General features: G+C 43.8%; 1 protein-coding gene across 4 annotated transcripts in view; it reads left to right on the forward strand.

Moving 5' to 3' along the window:
- MACROD2 (mono-ADP ribosylhydrolase 2) overlaps positions 1 to 23023 on the forward strand; it is a 2649380-nt gene that overhangs the window by 85674 nt on the left and 2540683 nt on the right. For all 4 annotated transcript variants that reach the window (XM_029593573.1, XM_029593571.1, XM_029593572.1 and 1 more), the window contains exon 3: positions 8269 to 8376. In XM_029593573.1, the coding sequence (XP_029449433.1) occupies positions 8269 to 8376 (108 nt within the window). The remainder of the gene's footprint in view (positions 1 to 8268; positions 8377 to 23023) is intronic.

Consider the following 23023-nt stretch of genomic DNA (forward strand, 5'->3'; position numbering starts at 1 on the left):
GGAAAGTTATGGCCAGATCTACAGGCCTTAATGATGAAAGCAGATTTGTACATTTTTATTGTTACAGAGACTTTGTTCAATGAGTTTCATAATTGGGATATGGCCATCCCAAGATATAACCTGTTAAGGAAGGATAGAGTGGACAGAAAATGAGGAGAAGTAGCTCTTTATGTAAAAAACAACATCCCAAAAAAATGAAATGCAAGGGACATGGGGTAGGGAAGAAGCATTGCGAGCTGTTTTAAAAAAAGAAAAGATGGTATTTCCATTCACACTGATATGGTCTACATGCCTCTGACTGAAACTGAAGAATGAGACAGAGATCTGGTCGAAGACATCCAAAAATTGGGAAAGAAGGGAGAAGTGTTGCTCATTGGAGATTTCAATCTGTCAGATATGAATTGGGAGTATCTCTATTGCAGAATTTGCAAGAAGTAGAGAGGTAGTGGTTGCCCTTCAAGGAGCTCTGCTCAAACAAATAGTGATGGAACCCATGAGGAGGAGAGAGAGATACTTGACCTAATATTCACAAACGGGGATAGTGTCTCTAATGTTCAAGTAGCTGCTCACTTGAGCAGTAGTGATCTTCAGACAGTATGGTTTGATATCGCAACCAGGATAGAGAGAAGTCATATGAAGACCCAAATTTTGAATTTCAAGAATACAGACTTTGGTAAAATGGGGAAGTACCTTGAGGAGGAATTAGAATTCTTGGAGATAATGGGTGAAGTGAAAAAACAGTGGGCCATATTAAAAGGAGCTATAACAAAGATAACAGCCCTTCAAATCTGACACCTGTGGAAACATGAAATAAAAAACTGTGATAGACATGCATTTAAAAACTATAATAGACTGCCAGTATACCACTTTGAGTGCCTGAACATGCTGCTAAAATACAGTGTTCAGTTGAAATGCTTATGTATTTAGTTCAAGATCGGTTTATGGTATGATTATGTACTTATCTAAAATAGGCATTAATAGTGATTGAAAGTTTAGTAATAATGTTAGGCACTTTCTTCAGTGTAAAGCTGCAAATAATCCTGGATTGTATGCACCCACTTTACTTGGTTGAAATTCACATTGGATGAATTTCTTAATCAGGAAGGTGGGTAATAAAATCCAAATAATTACGGTAATAAATAAATAAGCAAACATAGGGGATTTTGGTTCACAGCTAACATGAATGTTAAACTTTTTTGTGTTAATCTCCATATAAGTACTGAGGTTGCATTAGTGAGGGCAAGTTTTACTATTCCCTCAGTAAAAATATTTTGCATAGTAAAAACAAGTTTGCTTACCGTAAACGTTGTTTCCGAAGATAGCAGGATGAATTAGCCATGCTGTCATGGGATCTGTCCATCAGGTCCGGGAGGCGGAGCTTGATAAAGCAGAGGTTGATTTTTGTATCCTCTGCGCCTGCGTGTGTGTGTTCCCGCGCAGGCAGATCTACTTCTCCTCAGTCTGTGATTAAGCAGTATAAGTGTTTGATGTACTGTGATTGCCAGGGTGGCGGGCGGGTCAGCATGGCTAATTCATCCTGCTATCTACGGAAACAACATTTACGGTAAGCAAACTTGTTTTTTTCCCGTCGATAGCAGGGCTGAATTAGCCATGCTGTCATGGGAGTCACAAGCTCCCCACTATATGTTAGAAGTGGCAATCACCGGTTATGCTCTGTTGCAGATTGTAGGACTGTGCGACCTAAACTTGCATCTGCTGACATTTGCTGATCTAGGCAATAACGTGTAGTAAAAGTGTGTAAGGAAGTCCAAGTAGCTGCCTTACAAATGTCTATGGGTTGAATATTTTTGGGATGAGCCCAAGATGTTGCTAGGGCACGAGTTTGGTGAGCTTTTGGCTTGCATGAGAGAATCTCATTCCTCTTGTCATAGCAGAACTGAATACATTGGACTATCCAGCTGGATATGGTTCGTTTCGAGACTGATTGTCCTGGTGCTTTAGGATCGAAAGATAGGAATAGTTGTGATGGACGTGTCGAAGAAGACGTCCTATTTCTGTAATACGCCAGTGCCCTCTTACAGTCCAGGATGTGAAGCAAAGCTTCCCTTGGCGTTGTATGTGGTTTTGGAAAAAACGTCGGGAGTTCTATACTCTGATTAAGGTGAAATGTAGAAATGACCTTCGGTAAAAATGAAGGGTGAGTTCGAAGGACCACCTTTTGATGAAAAAACTGTAAGTATGGTTCATAGTGCACTAGCGCTTGTAATTCACTTACTCGTCTAGCTGAAGTGACTGCTACAAGGAATACCACCTTCCATGTAAGGAATTTTATGTGTGCTGATTCCATAGGTTCAAACGGAGGAAGCATAAGTTGTTCCAATACTATGTTAATATTCCACGGAACCGGTGGTTTGGCCGTGGGGGGTCTGATATGTAGGAGACCTTTGAGGAAACGAGCAAGCAAAGGGTGAGTTGCTATAGAGCCCTGTTTATATGGGCTGTGGTAGGCCGCGATGGCACTGAGGTGGACTCTAATCGAAGTCGTGGCTAGGCCTGTTTCAAATAAGGAATGAAGATAGTCCAGCAATCGTTGTGGCGAACAGTCCATAGGTGACACTTGTTGGGCTATACACCAGGTAGTATACCTCTTCCATTTATATTGATAATTGCGTCGGGTAGAGGGTTTCCTAGATTCGATTAGTATATGTTGAGCATTAATAGAGACGTTTTGCTCCGTTAGCACCCACCTGTCAATCTCCACGCCGTTAAGTGTAGGGATGCATGCAGTGGGTGTAACAGCGTTCCCTGATCCTGCAATAGCAGGTCTGGGCGTTGTGGAAGTCGCATCGGTGTGTCGCTGGAGAGGTGCAGGAGGTAACTGTACCAGGGTTGTCTCGGCCAGGCTGGAGCAATGAGGATCAGCTGAGCCTTGTCTAGTATGCATTTTTGAATTGTTCTGGTGATCAAGGGAATGGGCGGAAACGCGTATAGCAGACCCGACGTCCACGGAATGAGGAAGGCATCCTGTACCATCCGGAACTGGCTTGGACGAATTGAACAGAATTTTGGAAGCTGAGCATTGAGTTCTGTTGCAAATAAGTCTATCCGTGATGTGCCCCATTGTGGGTGGAAGATTCTGCTCAATCTGTCCGCTCTCGTGTTCGCTATACCCGGCAAATACGTGGCCTGGAGATGTATGCAGTGCTGGTGCGCAAACTGGAAGATGAGTAACGCTTCCTTGCATAGGGTCCAGGAGCCCGAGCTTCCCTGTTTGTTGATGTAGAACATCGCAACTTGATTGTCTGTGTAGACCATGACTCTTCGTCCTTTCAGAAAGTGTCGAAAAGCCTGGAGAGCGTTGCGAATCGCACAAAGCTCTAGTAAATTGATTTGCATCCTTTGTTCTGTTAGTGACCACAGACCCTGCGTCTCGTGGACCTCTAGATGTGCGTCCCAGCCTTTTCGTGAGGCATCTGTTGTTAAAACCGAGTCGTGCATTGGCTGTCTGAATAGAGCTCCTTTTACTAATGTGGACGGGAGGAGCCACCCGGTTACGTCCCTCTTCATTTCTGTGGTAAGGGCAATGCTTGCGTGAGTGGTTGGGAATGTTGACTCCATTGTCGTTTGAGTCCCCACTGTAGCCGTCGCATATGTAACTTGGTGTTCGGCACTAAGAAATTGGCCGCTGCCATATGGCCAAGAATGACTAGGATTTGTCTGGCTGATGTGGCTGGTCTCGGTAAGAGATCGTGCAGAAGCTTCCGCATTTGCGCTTGGCGGTCCTGAGGCAGATATGCCCTGGATTGGGTGGTGTCTAGATACGCTCCTATGAATTGTAGATGTTGCGTCGGTGTTAGGTGAGACTTCTGGAAATTTACCACTAAACCTAGTTGGTGCAAACAGTGAAGTATTTGACTGAGTTGGCAGAGAAGGCGGTCCTGTGATGGCGCTACTACTAGCCAGTCGTCTAGATAAGGGAAAATTGTCATACCCTGCTGTCGGAGATGAGCCACCACCACTACCATGCATTTGGTAAACACCCTGGGTGCCGCTGATAGACCGAAGGGAAGTACTCTGTATTGGTAGTGCTGCTGCTTGTAAGTGAAGCAAAGGTACTGCCAAGAAGAAGGATGGATTGGAATGTGAGTATACGCATCCTTCAGGTCGATGGAACACATCCAATCGTTGGGTTGCAGTAAGGGTAGGATTGATTTCAGGGATACCATCTTGAATTTCTCCTTTATTAGACATTTGTTGAGTTCCCTGAGATCCAGAATGGGTCGTAGGCCTTCCGACTTCTTGGGAATTAGGAAATATGGGGAATAGAATCTTCGATTGTAACTGGTCGAGGGTAATCGCATTATTGCCTCCTGTTGACAAAGGTGTAATATCTCCGTTTGGAGTTGTGGATGGTCTCGGAACGGCCTGACAGCTATGGTGTGAGGGAGAAGTGGCTTGGACTGAAATTGAAGACGATAACCTTGATTTACAATGTCCAATACCCATTGATCCGATGTTATTTGCTCCCAAAGTGCAACCCGGGATTGGATTCGTCCTGGCGGTGATGGTTGGAGTGATGGTGGCTGCAGGCTCAAAAAGACTGAGTGGTTTTTGGAGCAGCTGATTGCTGTTGCGCTTGTTGACGTTGCGCGCGTGGCCTGCCTCTACGGGGCAGATTAGATTGAGGTTGCTGTTGCTGTTGCCTCTGATAGGGTTGATACGCCTGGTAGGCTTGAGATCGGTATCCTGGATATGGACGGAAGGGTCTCCTTCCGTAGGTGGTTCTACGTTGGTATGGGTAAACTCGTTTCATCGGATAATAATGTGATTGAGAGTGAAGGGATTGCACCGCCAACGCCTCATCTTTAAGTTTACCGACTGTTTTCTGTAACTTCGCTCCAAATAGGTTATCACCTGTACAGGGGAGGTTGGCTAGCTTCCCGTGCACATCCTCCCTGATGGAGCTGGAGCGAAGCCATGCCGTTCTACGAGCTGCTATGGCCGTCGCTGAAGCTCTTGAGGAGGTTTCCATGCCCTCATAGACCGATCGTAGCAGGTGTCTGGAACATTCTTCCATATCATGCAGGGTTTGAGGAGTCTGCCCACCCACAGTCGAAAGGAATCCTTTGGTTGCCTGGATGCAGTCATACAAATATTGCACCATATAAAATTGGTGGTGCATAATGCGTGTTGTAAGCATCGAGTTTTGGTAAATCTTTCTTCCCACTTCATCCAGATACCTATTGTCCTTATTTGGGGGATAGGTGGTATGGATCTTTGGTTTCTTAAAACGTTGCATAGCGGACTCGACAACCACTGACTCATGTGGTAGTTGTTGCAGTGCATACGGAGCTTCTTTTTTGATTCGAAATTTAATATCAGATTTTCTGGACACCGGCTGTATAGTTTGAGGAGTTTCCCAAGATTTCAATAGTAGGCGATGGAGAAGGTCGTGAGGTGGGAGCGTGGTCGGCTCTCCCGGAACATCGAAAATTTTTAGAAGCCCTAAAGTCTCAGCTCTGGGGTCTGGTTCTTTTTGAATTTGTAGCTGCAGAATGTTTCCTATCTTTTCCAAAAATTTCGGATAGGAGAGATCTTCCGGAGGTGAATATGGTTCCTGTTGACCTTCTGGAGGGTCGGAGGGAAACCCCGTTGATGAAGTAGTGGAATCAGAGAAGGAGTCTTCTGGTTCGTGTGATACTGAAACAGCCGGTGAAAGCGAGATGGCTCGTTCTGCGAGGGGAGATTGTTTTTCACCAATGTCCTCGAAGGGGTCCGAAGATTCCTGCTCTTGCGTGGCCCCTGCTTTATCCTTGTCTAGGATAAATGACGTTTGAATGGCTTCGTAAAATCCTGACAAGGATTGTGATAGCTGCCAAAAGGCATCTTTTGTGGCCTGTGGCATCACTTTCGGTGCTGCTTGCACTTGTTGATCTTTCAGAGGGCTAGGAGGATGAATTGGGCGTTCCGACCCAAACTCCGATCCTGGCGAAGCGTGCGAGGATGTGAGATATATCGGGGAGTCGTGGTCTTTGTGACGAGACAACCGTGATGATCTAGACGTTGAAGGGCTAACTCCCCTATGCCTTCGATGCTGAGGTCTATGGTCCCGGTCTGGGTCCAGTTTCTTTTTCTTACCATGAAGAGAAGTTGAATCATGTGATGAGGTATGAGCTTTCCGGGAGCTGTGCGAAGAGGAACTTGATCTCCTGTGTTGAGAACTACGTGAAGTGGAGCTGTGGGTGTTTTGCGTCTGTGACTCCCTTTCTTTGTTACAGATAAGGAGTACAATTTTGGATCACTGTTAGTAGGTATCGTTAGAAACAATCCTGCTTGCTCCTTTGTTTGCTCATGTGGTGGAAAGAGGAATGTATCTTTGGAAGAAGCTGGTGTCCCCTTTTCTGTGTGCGGCTCCGGCACTTGTTTCGGCGCCGTTTGGCTTTCCGGTAGCATATGGATTTTCGGCGCCGTGTGAATTTTTGTTTCTTTTTGGCTTCTCGGCGCCGGATGGTCTTTCGGCGCCGTGTGGCTTCTTGGCGCCGTGGTACTTTTTGGCGCCTTATGGCTTTTCGGCGCCGTATGCTCTTTGTGTCTCTTCGGCGCCGCATGGCTCTCCGGTGCCTTGCGGCTTTTCGGCGCCGCGTGATCGTCCGGCGCCCTGCGGCTTTCTTGCGGCGCGTGCTTGTCCGGTGCCGTTTGTAGTTTCGGCTCCTTGCAGATTTTTGGCGCCATAATAGTGCTCGGCGCTGGCGCGATCTTCGGCGCCGGATGATCAAGTCTTTTTGAAGACGGATCTTTCGGGGCCTGAACTTTCGGCGCCAATATCTGTCCCTGTTTCTCCGGCGCCATAGAGCCGTGTAAGGCCTGCGCCGAATCTTTGGGAGCTGTGCGGCGCCGTTCCTGCGCTTCTTGCACCATTTCTCCCGTATGGCGCGGTGATTTGTGCCTAGCCCTGGCGTCAATTGGCGCGAACTGTCGGTACGCCTATGAGGCGATCTGCCTCGTTTCGAGTCTCTACTGGACGTCGATTGAGTAGAGGATTTTCGGCCATGAAGGGTTGCAGGGCCCTGCTCCCCTGTTACCTGGCTATCTGAGAGAGCTTTTGGTGCCGAGTATTTCACCTTCTTCACCGGTCCCGGTGAAGAATGGGCTTCCGAAGCTTCCGGAGTGCTGAGGAGCTCTTGGAGCCTGTAGGCCCTTTGCCTTTTTGCCCTGGGGGACATTTTTGCACAAAATTCACATTTGGAGACATCATGTGCACTGCCGAGGCACCGGTAGCACCTGTCATGACCGTCTGTGACAGACATTACCCGGTTACAGCGGCAGCGCTTAAACCCGCTCTTGGACATGAGGAGAGTCTTGCTCCGCGTGCTATCCCGCGCGCGGAAAAAACAGACTGAGGAGAAGTAGATCTGCCTGCGCGGGAACACACACACGCAGGCGCAGAGGATACAAAAATCAACCTCTGCTTTATCAAGCTCTGCCTCCCGGACCTGATGGACAGATCCCATGACAGCATGGCTAATTCAGCCCTGCTATCGACGGGAAAATAAAGACCTGTTTTATAGTGCATAGAATTTTCATTTTATTTAATTATCTTGTTTTGTTTATGTGATGCTTGTGATGTTTGTTTTATATTTCATTGTTTAGTTTTCTCAGATGTAAGTTTGTGTTTACTGTGTAATCTACTGAAACAAAGTTTTCTTAGATTGGCAGAATATAAATATTTGCTAAATAAATAGAAATTTGAATGAAGCACATGGTAGATTTTTGAAGAGGCCTCAAATAGCAGATAAAGTGATTTTTTTTCAAAATGTGACTGAGAAGTTAGCTGGTAAATGAATATTTGGGCACATATACGGCTAAATTCTAACCGGCTAATAAGTTATGTGGCTAGAATTTAGTCGGCTAAGTTAGGGGCAATCCGGGCATTCAACTGTCTGGTCTGACCAAAGAGCTGTCCTTAGCTGGCTAACTATAAGATTGTCTGCTATATTCAGCTATTGCGCAGCTGCATTACTGAATATGCTGTTTGGACTGTTTCTGAATGGTGATGGTGCCATGATCCTCAGATATCTCTAAAAAGATTTGCTGTATTTTAATTTGTGCTCCTATCAACATGAGATGCAAAGATCAATTATGTCTGTGCTTGAACGTTGGAAAACTGATAGTTTTAGAATATTTTTTCTAGGTACTAGTTGTCAAAATTAGTACTTTTATAATGATCTGAAATTGAATCTTAGGTTTTGAGCATGATAGATATCTTGGATTATTGGTATTCTGCTAATTAGCCTTTTTTTAATGCAGGAGAAGGGACAGAGGAAGTTTCAGTGGAGAAAAAAAGCTTGAGTGAAAAAGTTTCTCTTTATAGAGGTGACATCACACTGCTCGAGATTGATGCCATCGTTAATGCAGGTAAGCAGTCTTAACATTAATATGTTGCTTTACTGTTTGGTTCTGCCATACTGACCATTTTTTATTTGTGTAGGGATGCTTCTTATATGGCATTGTATAAGAGAAAACCTACTTTTTAGTTGTATTTCTAATATTTTTTCTAAGAATACTATATAAATACAGCAGTCCTGGCAGCAGGGTACTTTAGCTGGCAGTGTACTTTGTACCATGCAAGAATTTTTTTTTTTGAAGTCTTTATTTTTGTATTTATTGGGTGCCATATTAGTCAGAGCACCTTACAAAACATTAAGGTATACATATTTTTTGTTTGTACTATTCTTAGCTTTGACAACGGACTTATTAAAATAGAGTTTATTAATAGCCAATCTGTTTTGGGTTCCAGCAGACTCTTTTGGATAGATTCCCATTTGAAACACCACATTGAAAATATCATAAGCATATTTACACTTTTGTTTCTGTTTGAGTTTCCATCTGAAGTGATATTTTCCTCACACAAAATATTGTCTCTGGAGCTATTATCCTTGATTCTGTGATATTTAACTTAGGGTGGTTATCTGGCAGTAGAGTCCAGTAGTGCCCACTACAGCAGGCACTGTTATTTACTAGAGATGTGTATCGTGTGATTGATTGTCTTAACGATCGATTTCGGCTGGGGGGGGGGGGGGGGGGAGGGAATCGGATCGTTGCGGTTTTGTGTTTTTAAATATCGTGTAAATCGTAAATCGGGGGAGGGCGGGAAAACCGGCACACTAAAACATCCCTAAAACCCACCCCGACCCTTTAAAATAAATCCCCCACCCTCCCGAACCCCCCCAAAATGTCTTAAATTACCTGGGGTCCAGTGGGGGGGTCCCGTTGTGATCTTCCACTCTCGGGCGTCGGGCGCGTTGATAGAAAATGGCGCCGGCGCCATTTTGGTTCCTGTTCCCCGACGTCACGAGCGTAGGAGATCGCTCCCGGACCCCCGCTGGACCCCCAGGGACATTTTGCTTAACCAAAATGGCACCGGCCATATTGCCGTACAGCAAAATGGCGCCGGCCGTACGGCAACACGAATCGAGTGCAGGAGGTCGTTCCCGGACCCCCGCTGGACTTTTGGCAAGTCTTGTGGGGGTCAGGAGCCCCCCCCAAGCTGGCCAAAAGTCCCTGGGGGTCCAGTGGGGGTCCGGGAGCGATCTCCTACGCTCGTGACGTCGGGGAACAGAAACCAAAATGGCGCCGGCGCCATTTTCTATCAACGCGCCCGACGCCCGAGAGTGGAAGATCACAACGGGACCCCCCCCACTGGACCCCAGGTAATTTAAGACATTTTGGGGGGGTTCGGGAGGGTGGGGGATTTATTTTAAAGGGTCGGGGTGGGTTTTAGGGATGTTTTAGTGTGCCAGTTTTCCCGCCCTCCCCCTTCCCCTCCCCCTTCCCCCGATTTACGATTTTTGACGATAAATCGGGGGAATTCCTATTAAATATCGCCTCTAACGATTTAAAATATATCGGACAATATTTTAAATCGTCAAAAAACGATTCACATCCCTATTATTTACCGTAATTTCATTTTGCTGTCCTTCTTTATATTTAAATCCAAACTTTACTGCAACCATTACATGATATTAGCTCAGGTAGAAAAATTATGTAAAGGTATTTGTTTTATCGACATTGTTTTCAAGTGAATAACTTGGGTTAGAGGGATAAAAATCTATTTTTCTGTCTGTTGTGGATTTGATTCATGCTTCCTTTTTGGGAGTAATTGTAATTTGTAAAAACAAAATTGATATAAAAACTGGCTGTTCTTTCTAAAATTCTTATAATTAGTGTTTCTGTGGTGAATTTTTTGGGGTCATAGGGGCTTGAAGTGTACAGAATGTACCAACACTTTAGATTACAACAGATTCCTGTAACATAAATCAGTTCTTTTTAGATATACCTTAAATATTTGTCATGAGATTGTGGTATAGTGGTAACAAGCATGAACTGCAAACAATATCTGTGAGAAGGTTATCATTATGGTGCACTATAGTGAGAAACCATTGTTTCATGTGTAGTTTGGAAATTGAAAAATGCAATTATACAGTATGGAGTATAGTAAATTTGTTAGATTGCTTGTATCACCACAGTCTTCAACAGACAAAGGAGGTAATGGGGAACCATTTAAATCAGTGGTTCTCAACCCTGTCCTGGGGACCCCACCAGCCAGTCGGGTTTTCAGGATACCCACAATGAATATGCATGAGAGAAAATTTGCATGTTTTGGAGGCAGTGCATGCAAATGTTCTCTCATGCATATTCATTGTGGATATCTTGAAAACCCGACTGGCTGGTGGGGTCCCCAGGACAGGGTTGAGAACCACTGATTTAAATAATTTTAAAAAATAGTACATGTGACAATATGTTAAATTTTTCCGTTTACCTCCTTTTTATGATTGAATTTTTTTGTTTTCGGTCACCTTTATGCTTGTTTTATTTAATTTTATAGTTTTGGTCTATTTGTTGCTGCTCTATTCACTGGAATCAAATTTTGTTTGTCCTCCTGTAACTTCAAATCTCATAGAGAGGATTAATTTTTCAATTTTGCCATGACAGGTAATGAAAAAAACTGAAACTACACAACTGTTTTTTTGAGAAAAAATTATTTTTTCCTGGGATTCTAAGGAGTCATGGTTTTACCTAACATTATGTATCTTGAATTCTTTTTACCTTGCAGTGCCTTTCAGTTTTTAGTTATTTGATAAATGGCCTTCATTATAAAACTGTTTAAAAGGTAAATGGTTTTCGACCATAGTAAAGAAATTTATAGTTAGGATGTGAAAATAGTCACTATGGATTTTGCTTGGCTGCTCACGAAGGTTCCTATATATAACATATGACTTGATCCTGGGTGACGAGTTAAAAAATGCCATACTAGTGTCCTAAATGGTAGATCATTAAGAATACAAGCATGGGATGACCTTCTAACCTTTGGGAACTCAAATATAAAGTACTACAGGGCTCTGTTCTCTTGACACTGTTATTCAACATCTGCATTCAGCCTGTAATCCACATCATTAGACAGTCAGGTTTGCTATCAATTTTATGCAGACAACATACAAATTCCCTGTACTCTTGGCCCTTCCCATTAGGGGTGTGCATTCGTTTCCTACGTATTTGTAATCCGCAACGTATAGGGCCATATTTGTTGTATTCGTGGGGAAGCGAAATGTATCGCGATTCCCCACGAATACAACGAATCTTCGCCGAATTATTCGGCCGTTTAAAGGAGCCAATTTAAACAAACCCCCCACCCTCCTGACCTCCCCAAGACTTACCAAAACTCCCTGGTAGTCCAGCGGGGGGTCCGGGAGCAATCTCCTGCACTCACACCCTCGGCTGCCGGTATTCAAAATGGTGCCGATAGCCTTTGACCTACTATGTCACAGGGGCTACCGGTGCCATTGGTCAGCCCCTGTCACATGGTAGGAGCAATGGATGGCCGACGCCATCTTGTGCTCCTATCATGTGACAGGGGCTGACCAATGGCACCGGTAGCCCCTGTGACATAGTGAGGGCAAAGGCTATTGGCGCCATTTTGATTACTGACAGCCGACGGCACGAGTGCAGGAAACATAACATAGAAATGACGGCAGAAGAAGACCAATAGGCCCATCCAGTCTGCCCAGCAAACTTTCACACTTATTTTCTCATACTTATCTGTTACTCCGACCGCTGAGTTCAGGGCCCTTATTGGTAGCTTTTTGATTCTTATTTCCTTCCACCCCCACCACTGATGCAGAGAGCAGTGTTGGAGCTGTATCCAAGTGAAGTATAAGGCTTAATGTTTGAGGGTAATAACCGTCGTATCGAGCAAGTTACCCTGATGTTTGTATACTCATACTGCTCAGATCAATGCCTTGTTAGATATTGGCTGGATGAAAATCCTATTTCTTCATTCCCCCTGCCCTTGAAGCAGTGAGCTGTGCTGGATATTCTTTCCAAGTGAAGTAACAGGCTTAAATTGGTTTGGGATAGTAACCGCCGCAACAAGCAAGCTACTCTCATGCTTAGAAGCCCTGGCTATGCCTTAAATACCGTATTGCTTGTATTCCCATTATTGTACTGATCTTTGCTATGTCCAAAATGCTCACTATTAGTACATTGATCCTCTGTCTTCTGTATTTATTATTGTATTGCTTTTCTATCTCCATACCTTATCTATATTGAATCTATATTCTATACGGTCCTAAGCACCAGTTTGATGCAATGGCATACAAAATAATAAATTAATTCAATTATGATATAGTAAACCATAAGAATAAAGTTAGAGTAGAACTGTGATGTCTGAATCCAACAAGGGTGCTTTCTGCTACCTTCTGATTGTTTTACTTGTATTTTTCAGTTTTAGTATAACATAGCCTTGCTAATTAGCAAATTATAAACACAGCAATATAGATCAGTTGTATGAGTAGCAATATTGATCCTGATTGTCTAATAATGTGGTACAATTATGGAATGTGTGGTGACAGGTCAGAATCATAGTTTTGTTTTTTCATCTGCCTAATATATGAGTAGGTATATTGAGTTGATACCTTTTCAGCTGGGCTATGTACATCTGTTTGCATATTCGGGAATTACAAATAGTTAGAATTGTTCATTTTGAAAACAGTTTGGGTTACTACTTCTTTTTTTTTTTTTTTTTTTTTTATGTAAACAATTTTTATTAGAATATGGTATAACAGTACAAATGGGATCAGAGATATACAGTTTCTTTCATATCCCCATCCCGCAATCAGACTATATACATTAATTGCATACCAACTTTGATTCCCCCCTCAACCCCCCCCCCTTCCCAGGTGCATAATGAATTGGCAGTTAATGTTGAGAGCGTGATGTGTTACACTAGTAGGACCGTCCTCATTCAGCAGTTTTTCAGCTATTTAGTATCAGGCTCCGGGATCGATGTGGGAGCGCCTGAAAATATCCATTCCAAATCTTCAGAAAACTACGACGTCGCTGAGGGTTTATCTGAGAGGCTATGTTTTCCATTTGCATGAGGCGATGCAAATGGATCCTCCACGACCAGAACGACGGAGTCGCTGTCCCCTTCCAGTGGAGCAGAACCATCTTTTTCCCCACAGCGAAGGCTTTACGCAGAAACCAACGAGCCTCTGCTCGTTGAATCAAGGGATGGGGAATACAATCAAACAATATCATATATGGCGACATAGGCAATTTCACATCCATCAAATCACTCAGGTATTGTACAATCTTCCCCCAATAGGAGCGAATCCCCCTACAGTCCCAAAAAACATGGGATAATGTCCCTTTAGACCCCGAGCATCGGGAACAGGAAGGTGTCTGCACTAAGTGTGCATGAAATGCAATTTGCGGGGTTATATAAGCTTGATACAACAGCTTAAACTGCATTTCTCTATAGTACATATTACTGGTAACTCTGGTCAGGGATTTCATAGAGGCCGAAAATACCCCCACCGGGACCTGAAACACTCCGTCCTTATTCCACCTCTGCACCGCCTGGCTATATACCTCTATGGGTCGGCCCCTAGTGAGACCCCGATAATAACCTGAAAGGGATAAAGCTTGCTTCTTGTCCAACTGAAAAAACCTCGCCAGCGTTTGAAAGTGGCCCGGGACTTTGTACTGATCTGGGATGGACTTAATATAATGCCTGAGTTGCACATAACTAAAAATAGTAGTCGCAGTAAGTCCATATAACGATTGGAGTTCAGCAAAGGTAAGAGGGGCCCCGTCGTCACTCAACACATGACCCAGCACATGAACGCCCGCCCTTGTCCAGTCACGAAACACTCTACATTGGGTGCCAGGGAGAAAATGTGGGTTCCCCATGAGAGGCAGCAAAAATGCTGTATACGCAGGAATCCCCAGTTTTTTAGTCATAGCACACCAGGCTTGTCGGAGCGGAGCAATAAGAGGATCCTTTTTAAGGGCTTCCGGCACATCCTTGTTGGGGCACATAAGCACAAATTGGATATCCAATGGATGAACTAGTGTCCGCTCCGCAATTAAACTGACAAAAGTTGACTCTCCCGAGATCCAATCTCGGACTAACCGCAAATTAGCCGCCAGCACATAAGTATGCAGGTCGGGTACCCCCATACCACCTTCACCCCATTTCAAGTGCAACCAGCGCAAAGGGACCCTCGCCTTTCTACCTTTCCACAAAAAACTCCGAAGTAGGGATTGCAAAGTGCCCAGATCTCTTCTATGAAGGGACACCGGTAAGTTTTGCACTACATAGAGCCATTTTGGTAAGAGGATTAGTTTAAATAGATTAATACGCCCCCCCAAGGAGAGAGGAAGCTCCTTCCAGAACAGCAGCCTATCCCTCGTAATATTCAAGAGGCGGGTAATATTAAGAGAATATATAGCTCTCAGATCTGTTGACAAGAAAACCCCCAAATACTTAAGCTGAGTGGTAGCCCATCGTAATGGAAAATGTCCGTCCCAGGTCTCCCGCATGTTATTGGGATAGGGTAGGGCCTCAGATTTGTCCCAATTAATGTTCAACCCGGAGAATTCTCCAAAGTCTCCAAATACCGCTAGGAGAGCCCTTAAAGAACGCACCGGCGTAGTGAGAAATACCAGAATGTCATCTGCAAAAGCGGCATATTTAAATATCTCCTTTTCCGTGTGCGAATAAAACTGAACTCCTCGTATGATCGGAGTTTCTTGCACAACCAGAAGCAGCGGTTCTAATGTAAGTAAAAATAATAGGGGAGATAATGGGCAACCCTGACGTGTGCCCCGCCCGACCGAAATAGGAGGTGACAATGTGCCATTTACCAACAAACGGGCCTGAGGGCTATTATAAAGAAGCTGGATCGCTTCCAGGAAGAATCCCTGGAACCCCATTTCAACAAGCACCTGAAACATGTAATCCCACTCCACCCGGTCGAATGCCTTTTCTGCATCCAGACTAAACACTAAAAAGGGGGTCTCGGCACGTTGACAGAGAGTCATAGCCGCCATCACCTTCCTAATGTTTGTTAAAGCGTAACGCCGCTGGACAAACCCCACCTGACCCGGCTGTATGAGTGTAGGCAAGATGGTGCCCAGACGAGTTGCCAAAATTTTGGCAAGGAATTTATGATCTACATTCAGCAGGGAAATGGGCCGATACGCTGCAGGCTCTAATGGATCTTTCCCTGGTTTTGGAATTAATGTGACATGGGCCGTATTACCCATGAGGGGGAAGGAGCCCTGCTGAATCCAGCTGTGGAACACCAAAGGGAGAAGGGCTGACAATGGTTCAGCTAAACACTGATAAAATTCCGCGCTGAAACCATCCGGCCCAGGCGTTTTCAATTTTTTGGCCGCCCTTATAACCATAGTAACCTCCTCGTCCCGAATAGGCTCGTTAAGCCAACGCTGTTGTGCCACAGTAATCGACGGCAGCCTTACCTCAGCCGAAAAGGAGTCCCACTTACTCTGGTCCCAACCTCCCCCTCTATAAAGCTCCGTGTAATAGTCCTGAAAGGCTGTTACAATCTCAGGGGTAGTATTTACTGTTCTCCCACTAGCTGTGCGTAATGCTGCGATATGGCGCGATCCCCCCACCGATCTCACAAGATTCGCCATCAGTTTACCTGACTTATTACCAAATTGATATAGTTTATACCGATAGTACTGAACACTCTTAGCAGCCCTTTGATGTAAAAGCGAGTTAATCGCCGTTTGCAACGACAGGTATGCAACCCGGCGCTCCCTGGACGGTTGGGCCACCAACCCTCTTTTAGCCTGTCTTAACTGTGCTGTGAGGAGAAGAAGTTTTTTGTCTAGGGACTTCCTCCAGTGCGCTACATAAGAGATGATGTCCCCCCTCAAAACTGCTTTTGCCGCACTCCAAAAAAGAACGGGGTCATCCTTATGTTGGGCATTAAGAGTGGTGTAGTCCTTCCATCGCTCCTGAACATAGGTCTGGAACGCCACATCTTCCGTTAAAAAATACGGGTATCTCCAGTGTCGTCCCTGTCGTGAAGCCAAATTAGCCTTTACATCTATCCATATAGGGGCATGATCTGAAATGAGGATATCCCCAACACCGGAATCCAAAATATGAGAAAAATATGAATCGCTCACAAAAAAATAATCTATACGAGACTGCGTGGCATGCGCTCTAGCGATATGTGTGAATTCTTTTTCAAAAGGGTGCAGCGTTCGCCAGGAATCCACTACCTGCAGGGTGTGTTCTAGATTCCGCAGCTCAGGACTTGGTCGTCCCCCCGATACTCCCGCGGCAATTTTATCCCAAACCGGGTCTTTTAAAGCATTGAAATCGCCCCCCAGCACCAGGGGCTGACCCAAATATGGAAGGAGTATCTGCATCAATGTACGGTAGAACCCCGCTTGCTGGGAATTAGGCGCATATAGACAACATAGTACCATCGGGGTGTTCTCTAGGACTGCCTCCAAAATCAGATATCTACCCTCCGGATCCTTTAGCACCTTGGTCACCTTCAGTGGAAAATTTTTCCTAATTAAAATCGCTACCCCCGCTGATCTGGAACTCCCGGAGGCAAAATGTACCTCTCCCACCCATCCCTGACGGAGTTTAGAGTGTTCAGCATCCGAGAGATGTGTTTCCTGCAAAAACGCCAAGTCTGCAGCTTTACGATTTAAAGCCTGCAAAATTTTATAGCGCTTGACAGGAGAATGGATACCACAGACATTCCACGATGTGAAGCGGTATCCCGTCTTAACCATGATCTAGAACTAAGAGTACAATACCCACTTCAGGAATCAAGCCATTGAAGAGAGGAGAAGGCTGTCCCAGCAAGGGCCCTCCCCTGAACCACATATCATGTCCCACACGTGTAACCACCAGCACAGAAGCACCTACTTTCCCCCCATCCACATATAACCACAGTGATACATCCTCTAGCAAACCCGTCCCCCCCCCCAGTTCCCCCCATCCCCCCCCATAGAATCTACCTTCCCAACCCCCCCTAAACTTCCCCTTCCAATATCACCCAACATGGATCTTCCCACCCCCATATCTGAGACCACGAACAACACTACCAGCTCCCCTCCCCCCCAGCCAGCCCCACCCCCAATCTGTATTACTCCCAACCAAATAGCCCGAGACTAACAGCTTCACCCAAGGGCTGAGGAGAATCCCCCCTCACCAAACTAGCTACCCCCATCCCTTAACACAGTGGCTTAACCCGGCAACCTTAATGTAATTCTGTTGCTACTTCCCCTAAAACAATAAGGAGCCATGCTCCTAAACTGAGCCTGAGCAATATGTAGGACACGGGACTCTGCAAGTCTCCCGGACCTCCCAATTCTAAGCCCCCCGGGGGATACTAAGCCACGTACACCAACCCAAGCCAAATAACTTCCAGATATGAACCCACCAAACAGTAAGAAAAAAGTGAGATACACAAACAGTAATAACAAATTAACATTTCCACTGCTAATCGGGATAATTAGGGAGGCAGACGTCGGCAAGCTGATCTCCGTTCTCAAGTCCATGTCCTGTGGCACCGCATCCTCTCCACAAACTGCCTGCCTGAAACTAGTCCCTCTGCGATCGCTGGGCGACTCGCAAACAGCAGGGATCCACTCAGGGTATCATCTCCCCTGTCCAGCCGGTACCTCCCATCGCGGAGAACTCTGCCGTCCTGCTCCGAAAGTCCCCCTTGATCGCCATCAGTCTTGCCCCCCCAGAAGCCCAACAGCCAGTTTGGAAATCAGACCCGCCTCACCACTCACTGTCCACGTGCTCAGTCTTACCTGCCCGGTCCCCTTGCAAAGTCTGGAACCCGAAAAACAAAACTGTGCGCACTGTATTTCTCACGCTGATGCCGTAGACCATGTAGAAGTATGGGGTCCCACGGCGCGATTCGGCACCAACGCTCCAACGCAGGTCAGGAAAGCACATCTCTTGGCCAACTACCTCCGCCAGCGTAAGCCGAGGCGCCGTCGGCCATCTTGGCCACGTGGTGAACATCAGGCGTGGTGATTCGGAGCCGACCCGGAGGCCTCCCCTGAACCGGTGAGTGACTGCACGAACTCCTTCAGCTCCCCCACCGTAGTAAACCAGCGGGGGCCCTGCGGGGTAACCACCCGGACTCTCGCCGGATAAACGATCATTGCGCGATGCCCCAGGTGATGTAGCTGGGAACACAGAGGGGCCAAGGAGCGCCGCAGGGCCGACAACGCCACCGAAAAGTCTTGAAAGATTAATATCTTCCGGCCTTCATATCGCAGCTCCTTATCTCCCCGAGTTGCCCGCAAAATCGCTTCCTTGTGAGCATAATTCAAAATTTTTGCTATGACCACCCTGGGCCGTTCCTGCAGCTGTTTCTTGATACCTAATCTGTGCGCTCTTTCCACTCTCAGTGGCCCACACGCCAAATTCATAGCCAGCTCTTTAGTTAGCCAATTTTCCAGCCAGCGTGGCAATTCCTTTTCATCTAAAGATTCAGGCAGTCCAACAAATCTTAGGTTAGATCGACGGGACCTATTTTCCAGGTCCTCTATGCGATCAGTGTGGGTTGCCAGCGCTTTTTTAAGGGATGCCAGCTCGGAGTGTACACTGTGTAGGCCATCTTCAGTTTCAGAAACTCTGTGTTCCAATTCTCCAAAGCGAGTTTCATATCCAGCAATAGAAGCAGTCAGTTCTCCAAGTTGGTGGGATAGTTTTTTAAATTCTGGTTCTAATGCCTCTACCACTGCAGCTTTGATATCTGCCCAGTTGTTAGGGACAGGGGACTCAGACAGGCCCAGTTCCTCTTCCGACAGCGCCTCAGTAGGCCTCCCTTTTTCTTTGTCTTTTTCCTTATCCTTCCGTGCCATTCGAGTTGACATTTTATCCTCCAAGGTCAGTAAAAGTAATCCCCAGGCTGAATCCGGTTGTTAAGAAGCACTTTGATGGTTGGATTGTGCAGGATGGGGCTGGATAAGTGAGAGTCGAGCCAGAGAAGGAAAGCTACATCTGCTCTCCCTCACAGCATCACCTACTACTTCTTAAATTCTGGTCATGTTCTCTTTGATAACTACATGTATAGTCAGGGACTTGGAAAGCTATTGAGATTAATATACAAATAATAACAAACAAAAATACTTGTTAGTCATACTAATTAAACATAATATTTGATATTGAGCCAGATACAGCCAGCCTAAACTGATGTTACTGACAGCATATGTGTTGTAACGAGGACTGATTATTTTCAGAGGTTCATTATTTGGCACTGCTTGGAGCTTGAAGGAGGATAGTGCTACTGGCATCTTGGGGCTCTCATCAGTCTCTCAGCCTGGTAAAATAATCTCCAAATATCATTAGATCTAGTTCTGACTAATGCATTTATTTGTTAATTTTTCATTTGCTGTTAAATCTTGCATATTTACAGTTTTACTCCTTTGTAACATTACAAAGTTGTTAACAGAAATCTTAATTTTGTTCTAAAACCATGTATCTCAATATTTTTTATTTAGTATATTCTTTTTAGAAAATCAAAATGATATTGTTGTGATTACTGTTGCATCATTGGTTATATTTGCAGTTGCAAACTGATGAAGTTGCATAACTCTTAAGTATGATAAAATATTTGCATACTATTAATTTAAATAAGTTGCTGTAGAAATGTTCACTCTTTATCGTCATCCTCCTCAGATTCATCAATGATGGCACAGGCATTATATAATACCAGGATGACCAAGAATAACATAAGTTTGTATATATACAGAAAATATGGATAATGATAAATTTAGAATATTGAAATATTCTTGACAGTGAAAACAACATTATTATAATTGTAAGTTTAAGCAAGGTCTTGTTTATGTGGGACTGATTCACTAACTTTTTTTCCCATAGGCATAGCTTTACTAGCTCAGACATCATGCTATTGAATATTGATCCAGTCTTCACCAGCATCATTATGTTGTGCAAATTGAAATTCAGCTACTGTTGGATATGCTGGAATCCTTTTATTTAATTTTAATTTTTTTTTTTTTTTGCTAGTTCTCAGGTTATGTCTCTCTGGATCCCTGAAGATCTTCACATTCCTCTCTCTGACTTGCATGTGAAACAGGGATCTCAGAAGAACTGTATTGATCCTGGGTCCAGTTCTAAGAGGCAGTCTGATTAGTAGAATAAAATACACAAAGGCAGTATTCATTAAATAAAGAATTTTATCTCAGATATGAGCTTTGTACAGATACACAGATATTAGCAGGTCTCTGACTCAGACTTGCAGAAGGCGGGTGTGTGTGTGTGTGAAATAGCCCTAGCAGAGGCCCTAATGTAATTTGGGACGCTAGGCTTTGCGCACGTTAACATGTGATTGTATGCACATATTTGTGCATAAAACTTTACCTGTGATTTAACAATATAGCATATCTCAATGCAAATCCCATATTAATAAAGGCATCAGATAAGCTATTTCTCCCCAGTGCAGGGAGTGTGATACAGCCCTGGAGACTTAAGGGTTACTGGAATCTGGGCCCCAGGACTCCTAGATTCATGATCCAGATGGACTTCCTGGGACCCCTTGAGTCAGATGCAAAATTGTTGAAATGTGCAACTGACTATCATTATGTAAGCTCATTAGGGAAAGCGCCCATAGTAGCACAGTTGTACTTAAGGTGTACTGCTCATAACACTGTTGCCTCTCTGGATTTGATGCATTCCGGTGCATAAGGCCCATCATCTATTCATCACGCTGGTATCGTGCAGCTCTTGCTGGCCAACAGTTTTACAGCCAGCTATTCTCAGGTCTAATGCAATAAGATGAATCCAGCAAACAATGAGGCAACAGCGATAGGCAGTTGTACATACAATGAGTGCTGCACATTGCTGACATTTATACTACTGTAAGTTCCTTCTCCAAAGAGGTTACATAGGGATAAACAGTTGCACATATAACAAATAGTGACAACTGTGCCAATAAGTGCTTTCCCCAAAGAGAAGCAGTTTTTAAATTTATGCCTGCTCAGTGCTCCTTTTCAATAGTTTTATGCTCCTGAAACGTGGTTTGTGCTCGTGTTATAAAATCGGGTGTACATGTGCGCGCGCCAGGTAGCGCGCGCACATGTAGGCCACGCGCACTTCTTTTAAAATCTACCCCCAAATGATAAAAATTCACTCTCTCTTTCATTTGTATTTTTTTCCTTGCTAAGGAAATTATTTGGATGAAATTTTTGAAAACTTCTCCTATTTAGCCATTCCCACTATTGGGAATACAAGTAAACTGAGCTGTTGTGCGAACCTTATTAGAATCTCTAATAATTGAAGCATGGAGGCTAGGAAGAATATTTTTAGAAAGAAGAGGTTTGACCATGATAAGAGGTGTGTACCATTTATTTAAAAAAATGCATGAATACATAAATTTGATCCTGTTATTTCTCAGTCGCCATTATTATTTTTATTCCATTACAAATTCCTATTTTTAAGGACTGGCTAATACTGCTGATAAAAGAAAATAAGTAAATGCATTTGTGATTAAATTGCTTTAGAAAGTGAAGGAAAATGTTTGTGTTCTTGTGACCTACTTTTGATTCTGATCCATCATAAAATAACTGTAGTGTTGTAATATTTATTTGAAGGGTATAAGGTCCTTATATTCTCTGATGTTGTGTGACGACACAAGGTTTCTTTGACAGATTCCTGGCAGTGAAACAAGGAATTTTGTAATAAGAGGAATTTTAACCCATGTCAGATATGGTTGTTTGGATAGTAAATCATATATGATCTAGATGAAACCATTGTATTCGTGTACTCTGAAAGATGAAATGATTAGAGATTCTTAAGATTGACAGAGGATTTTTAGAAGTTGAATGTGTAATTGATTAAGTTGATTTAAAAAGTAGAAACGTTTTGTAGACTATTTCCATGTGGAAGTGATTATTTATATGAATTTTTAATGAATTTCTTTCTGTCAGTGTAATCTAAGCTTAGCAAAATATATATGGATAGGGAATGTATATGCTTATTGTATGCAATGTGTTGAATTAAATGATTTTTTTTTTGCTTATTCCGGTATGTCTGTTTCACATATGCATATTCTGTATGATCATTACTAATCTAAATAGCTTAATAAACATAAAGAATGATTTATTTATTTGAAAATATTTATTAATCGCTTTACTGATTATATCTCTCAAAGCAATTTACAACATTTAGTGGTGAATCCAGCAAGAAGGAAATGAGAGAATGCATAGCACATCTAATAATAGATAAGTTAAGTCTACTCAGAGCTTGAGATTGAGGTTTCTTGTTGACTGACATGTAGATGATTGAAATAGATGATGTATAAAGAGAATGTTCTATTTTTTGACATAGAGGAAATGAATTGTGCATTTGTTAAAAAGATATTAAAAAACACAAATTATTTTTTTTTTGTTTCCTCAGGCTTAGCTGTCTGATAGTATTAACTCTGTCTATTCACATTTAGTTTTCTGACAGCAGTATTTTTAAAAAGTATATTAGCATTGCAAAAGCAATGTCAGCCATAGTTTTCTTTTCATTTTTCTTAACTCCACGGAGCAGCAGAATTACCGCCTGAAATTTTCACCGTTTCTCTTGACCCTGAGGTACAGTCTGATGTGCTTTGTTAAATGTTAATTTTATGACACGTTGCATTGAATCTTTGACATGGCCAAAATTAAACCAGGAATAGAGATATTATTTTACATA

This window comes from Rhinatrema bivittatum, chromosome 3 (assembly GCF_901001135.1).
Source record: "Rhinatrema bivittatum chromosome 3, aRhiBiv1.1, whole genome shotgun sequence".
NCBI classification, from domain to species: Eukaryota; Metazoa; Chordata; class Amphibia; order Gymnophiona; family Rhinatrematidae; genus Rhinatrema; species Rhinatrema bivittatum.